Here is an 11,933-nt window from a genome sequence, read left to right on the forward strand (position 1 = left end):
ACTGCTTTTTAATACCAAACTGCCCCGTACATAGGACATTTGGTACACCTGCGAGCGTACCTAGCAGTTGGCACATCTGACTCTTCTTTTTAACATTGCAAGAATTTCCAATATGCGCACTCCACATATTACTTATCATTGTCCCTGTTTTATCGATAATAATAAACATGATTTCCGGGACTTTTTTTAGGTTAAAAAAGGAACATGCGTGGCCTCTCACATAGGAAGGGTCATAGCAAGGAGGTAGAGACAGTTAAATATTTACTTTTGGAGTTTTACGAAATCAGGTGAATCTTTCTGCACTTAAAATCTACCGTAAAAAACACGTTTCTTATCCCGACTTACAAAAAAAGCACAGATAACATGGGAATTCAAAGTCTTAAAAAATCCTGTTTAAAGTCCAGCGGCCTTCATCATCATCGTTGTTATTATCATTACCATTGTTGTTATTATTATCATTAATTAGTTAATAATATTATTGACATCCTAATTGCCATTGTTTACTGTTATTATTATCATTATTATTGGTCGTAGCAGTATTGTTACTATTATCATAATTATTATTGTTGTTGTTGTTGTTATTGATGTGGTTTTCATTATTATTATCATTATCACTATTGTTGATATAAATACTTTTCTTAATGATGATAATAATAATATTACAAATAATAACAATAACAATAGTGATAATAACAATTATATTAATAATAACAATGGTAATGATAACAATGATAATGGCAATGGTAATAATATTAAAGATAATAATAGTAATTGTAACTGAATGGAAAGAGAAAGAGCTGTATGGCCAGTACTTAACTTAGCTTAATTAAAAGAACAGCAAGCGACTGAGAAGAAAGTATACATAACAAAAGAGAAACAGGACTCGTAACTCCACTACAGGACCAGGGACTACCAGGATTGTGAAGGAAGAGAGGCAAGCAGGATCAGTGTTGTGTAGAATGTAACTGAGAGAGTCGAAGCTTTGTTCGCATTCTGAGCAAGAGCATTAAACGCGCACAATGTGAATATAGAATATAGAATATATGTAAGTACATATGTGTGTGTGTATTATATATATATATATACATATATATATATATATATTATGTATGTATATATATATGAATATGTATATAATTATATATATCTGTAACTATTTATATATCTATATATAACTTATACAAATATATATATATATATATATATATATATATATATATATACACACACATATATTAGACAAGACGATACCATCTCACCAAAACTGTTTACAGCTTGCCTTGTATCAAAATAGGAGACGAATACCTAAACAGTCTAAGATTTGCAGACAATATTGTTCTCTTCAATGAATCTGCAAATGAAATGCAGCAACTAATAAACAATCTGAACAGAGAAAGTCTGAAAATCGGACTTAGGATGAACAAGAAAAAGACTAAGATTGAATTCAACAGTAGAGTTCAATTCGAACAGATACATGCTCAAGGCGAAGCGCTAGAGGTGGTAGACAAGTACATATACCTAGGGCAACTCGTACAGACAAACACATCTAGCGAAGAGGAAATTAAGCGACGCATTAGGCTAGGCTCGAGCGCCTTCGGCAGACACAGTAGCATACTAAGAGGCTCATTGTCATTATGTTTAAAAAGGTCTTAAAAAAGAAAAGTCTTTGACCAATGCGTTATCACCTATGGATCAGAAACATGGACTTCAACCAAAATTACTGGAGAGGAAACTAATAAGTGCCCAGCGAGGGATGGAGAGGTTGATGCTGGGAATTAGGTAGAGATCAGATGAGGTTGACATGGATCAGGGAACAGACAAAAGTGGTAGACATATTTGGGAGCAAAAAAAAAAAAAAAAAAAAAAAAAATGGGCAGGATATATATGTCCGAGACAGGATGTCAGATGTACAAAGTAACAGACTGGGCTATAGATAACATAAAGAGACCAAGAGTCAGACTTATGACAAGATGGCGTGACGAAACAACGAAATTCGGGGGCCAAGACTGGACAAAACTGGAAAAGATTGGGAGAGGCCTACGTCCTGCAGTGGATTAATTCAGGCTGATGATGATATATATCTATATATATTATGCATGTATGTATATATATGAGTATATATTCATGTATATATATATATATATAACTTATGTATGTATATATGAATATATAAATAAATATATATATATATTATATATTTATGTATATACATGAATAATGTATACACACACACTCACATATATTTATTTATTTATATGTGTGTGCGCATTTATGTATATAATTGAATATACATATATGTATGTATATGCATATTTATGTGTGTGTGTGTGTGTGTGTATCTGAGTTGCCAGATGCTTCGAGGTCAAGCCCTCTAGCCGCTGTGGGTGACCAATTAGGGCGGCTTTCTGACTTAGCCACGCCCCTTCGCTCAAAACCTCTGACTGTCACCTTGACTCATGCAAAAGGACGCTGCCTCCTCCTGGGGCCACCACTCCAGCCCCCTCCCACCCTCCCTGCTCCCCCCTCCCTCCTGGGTCAACCTCTGCCCAGCACGACACAAGTCATCGTCATCTTCAGCCCACACTACCATCTTCAATGAAGACTGACCAGACCGTACGTTTCCCTTCAGCACCAACGAAGCGGCGCCAACAACTAACCCCTGAGAAACTGTTCATAACACAATACAATATATATATATATATATATATATATGCACGTATCTGTGTGTGTGTGTGTGTATCTATATGTATATATGTGTGTGTGTGTTTGTATATGTGTACATATATGTATATATATATGTATGTTTATATGTGTATACATGTATATATATTTGTATGTATATGTATTAAGTACATTTGTATTCATATAATTACTCACACACACAGACAAAGTTCTCTCTGAATACTATCAAATTGTATTTTCTTTTCGAAACTGCATCTGTGAGATCGCGATCTGCCGTGTGAAGATGATGGGCACGTTTGTCAGAAGTAATGCACCGTGTGGTGATAAGCTGAGACCCCGCAGGCTGTCACCTTACTCTGTGGCCTTCAAACTCTAAACATCCACCAGGTAGCGGACGTGACACAAGCTGCCTGGCACGTATGTACATTGCGTATGCACAATGTCAACAAGATTAGAAAAATAAATCCACAGCAGCTTCATCCGCTTTCCTCGACGATCATTTCATTTCACAAGTAAAATCTAAAATCGGACTTATTAACGACCGTGTTCACAAGCTTTCGAAGCAGGCATGACCTACATAACTGTCCTCAGCGGAATATAATGGAGGAGTTGCCCATATTTACAAATCGTAATACTTAAGGACCTTCGTGTATAGGCGGTCGCACGGACAGGTTGTACGCACGGCCGCGCACACAGGAAGAAGTGGAATGTTAGGGTGTGCCAAACGCTTCTTTTTGACGTTACATTTATGACACTTTATTATCAGATATGTAGTATATGGTAGGTACAAAGTAAAACACACACACACACTCAAACATATGTAATTGCTCTGATCCTACTTAATATTTCGAGGACAGAGAAAATTATTCAGATTCATACGGTTAGTATGAAAAATGCTAGATCTGAATATTGTTATTATGCAATTATAACATCATATTGAAACAAAATTTTGCTTTAATGGTAAGCCGTAATTTACCATTTGAATTATTTATCAATTTTCATCATCCATCGATACATTTTAATAATCTCTGCATAATGAAAACGTTCATCTTTAAAGAACAGTACAAAGTAACAACGAAAATTATATGAAATCCTGTACGATCGTTATCGTTGTAAGATTCATATCTAGACCTGTAATTTTCTTTGTCTAAAATTATAAATCAAAACATTTAAATAACAAAATTACCATAATTCATGATTTCTATTTAGACTCCAGTAAAAATACGTGGCCACGAAATAAAGAAATAATAAAAAAAAAAAAACGCTCGCTAAAATAAAGATGACATCGCTAATAAACTTTAACACTTATATACACAAACATTCAACATAGGGACGTGCGAGTAATTTAATCAAAGACCAAATATAAGAAATTCCAGTATTATTGCACGTCGGCTTCAAAATGTATCCGTCATTTCTTTTACCGCGGTTTTATACACTAATATGTAAACGAACACACACACACACACACACGCATGCATACTCTTAAGTTAATGAACAGTTGATATTTTATAAGGAAGGGACGCTTTTTTTATTCATGAAGCTATACATAGTACCAAATGCATAAGTTACTTTAGAGAATTTATTAGAACTTACTTTTACATTTCAAAAGAACTTACAATAAAAAGATAAAAAAAAAAGAATATAAAGATATATAATGGTTTTACATTAAAAAAAAAAAAAAAAAAATCGGATATGCATATACAGATATACATCTTTTGTTAAAAATATTCATCTCATGACATCATTAACTAGCATTTTTTTGCGTAGCCGTGTGTGAATAAATGCTACAGTTCTGTCTACTAAACACGCGAGGTTATGAAATACACGTATAAAGTACACGCTTAATTTCTTTTAAATAATTGACCAGACTCCTAATCATTATTCAGATTGCAGGTAAGTGGATTTAAATGCTTATAAATTATAAAAGTATTTAGAGGTGCAGAGCTATCTAAAAAATGTGAATGAATAAGAAAATTCAGGTTTGCCATAGGTTATAAATGCTATTTGTTGTTTCATATTCCATGTTTATATTCCAACATTCAGGCGGGATCTTGAAACACACACACACACACACTTACTCACTCATTCACACACACACACTCACTCATTCACACACACACACACACACACACACACAAACACTCACTCATTCACACACACACTCACACTCAAACTCACTCACTCATTCACACACACACACACACTCACTCATACTCACAAACTCACACATACTCACTCACTCATTCACACACACATACACACACTCTCACTCACTCATTCACATACACACACACACACACACACTCACTCACTTATTCACACACACACTCACACACTCACTCATACTCACAAACACACACACACTTACTCACTCACTCATTCACACACACACACACACACTCTCACTCACTTACTCCCTCATTCACACACACACACACTCACTCACTTACTCACTCATTGACACACACACACACACTCACTCATTCACACACACACACATACTCACTCACTCACTCATTCACACACACACACACACACACACACGCACACTCACTCACTTACTCACTCATTCACACACACATACACACACACTCACTCACTCACTCATTCACACACACATACACACACACACACACTCACTCACTCACTAATTCACACACACACACATACACAAACACACACTCACTCACTCACTTACTCACTCACTCATTCACACACACACTCACTCACTCACTTACTCACTCATTCACACACACACATACACACACACTCACTCACTCATTCACACACACACATACACTCACTCACTTACTCACTCACTCATTCACACACACACATACACACTCACTCACTCACTCACTTACTCACTCACTGACTCATTCACACACACACACACACACATCTGGACACGATTCAGATATCAAGAATAATATGAACGACCGATAGATGGTATTACGTGTACAATGAGAAAACTATAAAAAAAAAATCCCTGCAGCCATCAGCAAACCTTAACATAGAATATATGTAAATATATTTGAAGAAGAGCTAACCGCAACGACGTCGTTTGAATAAGATGAAAGTACAGACATGAAGAAAAAAAAGTAATGACAAGACATGTACTCAAAAATAACTTATCAATGGATGCATTCAGATCATCCAAAATCAAGTATGTAAGTTCGTGCGTCAGACCCAGCAGCGTGTATATAAGGGCCAGAAGCAAGCGAGTGGACCGTAGTTGAGGACCTTTCACTCACTCAGGCTTGTACTTTTCTCGGCATGCTGTGGTTCGTCAAGGTCAGCGTATTGATGGTGGCTTGGGTGAACGTTGTAGGTGAGTCTGGGGAGATTTGGTGCCTGTTGTGGTGTTTTTCGTGCTTTTAATGTGGTGATATATACTCGAGGAAAGGGATTTAGTTGAGTGGGGGGTTGCAGTATATTTCACCTGTCCTTCATATAGATTTTTGTTTTTGTTCTGTTGTTTTGTCATATAAGTTGTTTCGATATTTCTCCGTGGCGATGTGGCGTTACAGTGATGAAGTAAATAGTGTGATCTCACTTATAAATGCTTTAGGCAAGACGAGTGATTAACAAGATTTGAATAACATCAAGAAAATAATGAAAACCGAAAAAACCTTTTTACTCTGAAAAAAATCCAAGGTTTATGATATTTCTATTTTTTTCGAAATCAACATGAGTTTGATATGTTGGCAATGATTTTTATTTCATAATTGGCAAGTTGGTGATAATTATTTAGTATTTAATTCCCTGGTGATGATAATGTTCAATAACTGATTGGTGATAACTGAAAACTGACTGGCTGGTAATAATAAGTCTTTAGTGACTGATGGGTTCGGTAAGCATTATTTGACAATTGGCAAGTTTATTACAAATACGTGGCAGTTAACAGTTTCGTGAAGTAATCATTATTTCATGAATTAATGATGATATTTAAATTTTCTCTTGTTTCTCAGACATGCTGCATCCCAGCCAGTCTCCTAATATTTGTTCGCTAAAAATAAATAAATGAATGAATAAACAAATGAATAAATAGAAATAGAAACTTATCGACCTTGGGTTTTATAGTAATATTAAATCTCATTGGTTGTTAAGCGGAGGTCTGATGACGTCACACTTTCGCTGTCGCCCGTCCAATGCAGGAAATCCCGTTAAACGTCAGACACTGAAACATATGATGAAAATACGAAAATAGGAACTATCACTTAGTTCAATAAATAACAAAATTCGAGTTATAATCCAAGTTATATATATAGTATCTTTACGAAACATGCAAAGACACCGTAAATAGGACAGCTAATACGTGAATAGTATGTTTTCTCTCCCGCACCATCGCTCGCTCTCCGTTTGACTCTCTGGCTGTTCTGGGAGTTAATAACGTGGCTTATATTTATAAATGGGTAACTTCTTGCACAATGTATATATTTCAGTTACTAAGGTGCGTCAATAATGTATATTTTTTCTTTATAAATGATTAACTTCTAGCAAAATATATATCTTAATGGGTAACTTCTCGTACAGTATATATTTCAACTGCTAAGTTTTGACTATATTTCCAGTATTTTTTAAAACTTAGTATGGTAAAAAATATCATGTAGATTGAACGTATGGCTGACTGATAATCGTCATATGTCACTGACAGTGTCAAAGGAGTAGACGGTTATATATATTTTAAAACGATTATTAATATCATGGTCATCGTCATCTCCATCATCATTGTCATCGTCATCGCCATCATCATCATCGTCATCGTCATCGTCATCGTCATCGTCACCATCATCATCATCATCTCCATCATCATCATCATCATCGTCATCGTCATCGTCATCATCATTATCATTAACTATTGATGTGTTTATTATTTTTTACGGCTATTATCATAACCATCATTTTTGCAGTCATCAACATTACCGTTATTATTGCTGTTATAATGTTTTTGCAGTTATTATTATCCACCTTTACTGATTTTGTTACTATGATATGTATGTATCGTACATACATAATAATGATAATAATAATAATAATAATAATAATAATAATAATAATAATAATAATAATAATAATAATAATAATAATAATAATAATAATAATAATAATAATAATAATAATAATAATAATAATAATAATAATAATAATAATAATAATAATAATAATAATAATAATAATAATAATAATAATAATAATAATAATAATAATAATAATAATAATAATAATAATAATAATAATAATAATAATAATAATAATAATAATAATAATAATAATAATAATAATAATAATAATAATAATAATAATAATAATAATAATAATAATAATAATAATAATAATAATAATAATAATAATAATAATAATAATAATAATAATAATAATAATAATAATAATAATAATAATAATAATAATAATAATAATAATAATAATAATAATAATAATAATAATAATAATAATAATAATAATAATAATAATAATAATAATAATAATAATAATAATAATAATAATAATAATAATAATAATAATAATAATAATAATAATAATAATAATAATAATAATAATAATAATAATAATAATAATAATAATAATAATAATAATAATAATAATAATAATAATAATAATAATAATAATAATAATAATAATAATAATAATAATAATAATAATAATAATAATAATAATAATAATAATAATAATAATAATAATAATAATAATAATAATAATAATAATAATAATAATAATAATAATAATAATAATAATAATAATAATAATAATAATAATAATAATAATAATAATAATAATAATAATAATAATAATAATAATAATAATAATAATAATAATAATAATAATAATAATAATAATAATAATAATAATAATAATAATAATAATAATAATAATAATAATAATAATAATAATAATAATAATAATAATAATAATAATAATAATAATAATAATAATAATAATAATAATAATAATAATAATAATAATAATAATAATAATAATAATAATAATAATAATAATAATAATAATAATAATAATAATAATAATAATAATAATAATAATAATAATAATAATAATAATAATAATAATAATAATAATAATAATAATAATAATAATAATAATAATAATAATAATAATAATAATAATAATAATAATAATAATAATAATAATAATAATAATAATAATAATAATAATAATAATAATAATAATAATAATAATAATAATAATAATAATAATAATAATAATAATAATAATAATAATAATAATAATAATAATAATAATAATAATAATAATAATAATAATAATAATAATAATAATAATAATAATAATAATAATAATAATAATAATAATAATAATAATAATAATAATAATAATAATAATCTTCTCTTCTCGTTTTTTTCTTTTCTTTTCATCATTTCATCTTTCATACGTTTTCTGTCTCTCCTCTCTTCTCTTATCCTCTTTCTCTCATCAGCTTTCGTCCTCATCATCTCTCTTTCACCCTTTTTATCATTCACCCCTTTCTCCTCCCTTTCTTTCCTCGTTTGTCACTTCAGTCGAGCTTTCAGTAAATCAAAAGTTTAAAAGAATTTGCTTGGCTGATTTTTACGTTGACCTTTGTATTTCATCCTTCCTTTTTCTGTTATTTTATTAATGTGTTGGTTTAGTTTTCGTTTTTTTTTCCTGCGTTCATATTTTTTTGATTTTGTTTTATTAATTCATTACTTGTTAGGAATTAATATATATAATGAGAAAGACTCCATTGTTTACTGAATAATAGCTGTTCTATTGATTTATTTTCTATTTATTGTCGTTCCGTTTACGAGTCTATTTCTATTTCCATTTATTCACGAGTCTTTCTATTTATATTCGATTTACGAGTCCCTCTCCCCTTTCAGAATCCAACCCCTTTTCGCGCTACAGTTCGTGGGTTAATCCGTGGATAAGGCAGGAATTCGAGGCGCATCCTTGTGACGGGATCTTCGGGAGGAACTCGTCCTGGTGAGTGCACAGGCCTTCTTCCTTTTCCTTATTCCTACTCTTTATCCTTCATCCTTCCTACTGCTGTTAATATGTTATTATTCCTTTTCTTCCTCTGCTTCTTCTACTAATCTCCCTCCTCCTCTTCCTCTTCCTCTCCCTCTCCCTCTCCCTCCTTCTCATCCTCCTCCCCCTACCCCTCTCCCCCCCTACCCTTTCCTACTCTTCCTCTCCCTCCTCTTCTTCTTCTTCCTCCTCCTCCTCCTCCTCCTCCTCCTCCTCCTCCTCCTCCTCCTCCTCCTCCTCCTCCTCCTCCTCCTCCTCCTCCTCCTCCCCCTTCTCGAATTACTGACAGTAACACTAACATCAATAGGCATGGTAATTGGTGAAAATGTTATCAGCCGTAGAACTTAGTGAACAATAATACCATGGTAATAATAAACCTGATGAGGCTGATGATAATGACGAAAATAAAAAGTTATAATCCTGAAAAACGAATTATAGTGTATTAGATTATTATTATGAATATTATGAAATATTACGTTACTGACAATAATATAAATAATAACAATAAGGATAGTCACGGTAACGATGTTAGCAAAGGTGATGTTGACGATAGTAATGATAATGAAAAAGCTTTTTTGTCTTTTCTTTTCTTTTCTTTCTTTCTGTAAAGACCTCTTTTTCGTTTTATAAAATTTATCCGGCAGTTTCATAAGATTCGCTTAAAATAATACAATTTCTCTAAAGTTGGAAATGCTCGTTGTTAGTTATTTACATGTGTCAAATTAAAAGGGTAAATGAATAGTCAAATAACCCATTTTAATTCTACATATTTGTAATAGGCGAGAAATCCCTTTTATTCCATCATTGAATTCTTGCTGCAAAATGGTGCATATTTTCCGTCGCTACCTGCACGGAATTCAGACCCCGCCCGTGGTGCGCTCCCTCCGACAGGCACGCAAAGGCGGAGACGGTGGGCGTGGTGGTCGTGGGCGGAGGCGTGTCAGGACTGACGGCAGCCAAGACGCTCGTAGACAATGGCGTTAACGACGTCTTGATTCTGGAGGCTCAGGATCACCTTGGAGGACGAGTGCATACCTACAGAAAAGGTAAAGGTGTTGGTGTTGACGCCGACGTTAGTAACACTTCCGTTGCGAAAATGGGGCACGGATTGTTGATATATATGTACACGAGATGATAGTTACGACTGTATGCTCTTGAGTATTAGAATAAACATTGAATGGAGACTGAGTTGGTAACCAACAGGGCAGAATCAACAGAAGAAAGGTATGCATTGTGCAATCTGTTGTTGTTATTACCATCCCGTGACAAATGTTGCCTAAAAACGGTATAAACAGAAGTGCATAAGCTCACAACGCAGGCGATGTAACAAACGCATTTCGAATTTAAAGTTCATCGAAATAACTTATAAAGCAATTCACTCTTACTTATATTCTCACTTATTACTCAACTAACAGGAAACAAGTAAAGCCAGCACTCCTTAAACACTCACTTGGTTTGAGAATATATTGTGCTTGCTCTGAACATGCTAATAGGCTCGTGAAGGTGTTTTATGTAATGGAATTTTATGTTTTAGTTTAGCATGATGAAATTGTTTGAGGAACTGATTTGCGTAATACAATTTCTTTAAGTATACTGCCGATAGTCACAATAAGAAGAGAAACTTAAGACTATCAACCAAGGACCCCTTTTATGTTATAAACACCAAAAATAACGCCAAAGATGTGATTCCTTTCATCCATAACGTTGTAAAAATTGGGGTCTCCGGTGCTTCATTTATTAATTAATCTATCACAAATATTAGTGTTATTCGATTCGGTTACTCTCCATGTTTCATTTCGTTCATAAAGCATTCTAGGGAGTACTCCTTGAAGGATAAACATTTACGTACCAATCTCCCAGTGTGGGCGCCCACTCACCTAGGAGAGAGAGAGAGAAGTGAGACAGTGACAGGCAGGCAAGCAAACAAGCAAGCAAGCAGACAGGCAGACAGAGAAACAGACAGACAGAGGGGAAAAGAGAAAGATAAAGAGAGGGGGAGGTGGTAAAGGGCAAACGTACAGAGGGTGACAGAGATAAAGATAGATAGACGGAGAGAGAGAGAGAGAGAGAGGAAATAGAGAAAACCGTTTCAACACCTCGAATAAAACGTCTAATAACGTCCTCATTTTCCCCCAGAGGGCGTGGTGGTAGAGGAAGGCGCGGAGTGGATTCACGGCGGCTGGAGGAACCCCGTGTACCGCATAGCC

General features: G+C 32.4%; 1 protein-coding gene across 1 annotated transcript in view; it reads left to right on the plus strand.

Moving 5' to 3' along the window:
• Nucleotides 1–5,917: 5,917 nt before the first annotated feature.
• Nucleotides 5,918–11,933, plus strand: part of LOC125028879 (peroxisomal N(1)-acetyl-spermine/spermidine oxidase-like) — an 11,880-nt gene continuing 5,864 nt past the window's right edge. Inside the window, exons 1-4 of the mRNA XM_047618456.1 lie at nt 5,918–6,013; nt 9,579–9,681; nt 10,618–10,772; nt 11,863–11,933. The exon at nt 11,863–11,933 is cut by the window's right edge and continues 46 nt beyond it. Coding sequence (XP_047474412.1) covers nt 5,959–6,013; nt 9,579–9,681; nt 10,618–10,772; nt 11,863–11,933 — 384 coding nt within the window. The 5' untranslated portion in view covers nt 5,918–5,958. The remainder of the gene's footprint in view (nt 6,014–9,578; nt 9,682–10,617; nt 10,773–11,862) is intronic.

The sequence above is a fragment of the Penaeus chinensis genome, chromosome 9 (assembly GCF_019202785.1).
Source record: "Penaeus chinensis breed Huanghai No. 1 chromosome 9, ASM1920278v2, whole genome shotgun sequence".
Classification (NCBI taxonomy): domain Eukaryota; kingdom Metazoa; phylum Arthropoda; class Malacostraca; order Decapoda; family Penaeidae; genus Penaeus; species Penaeus chinensis.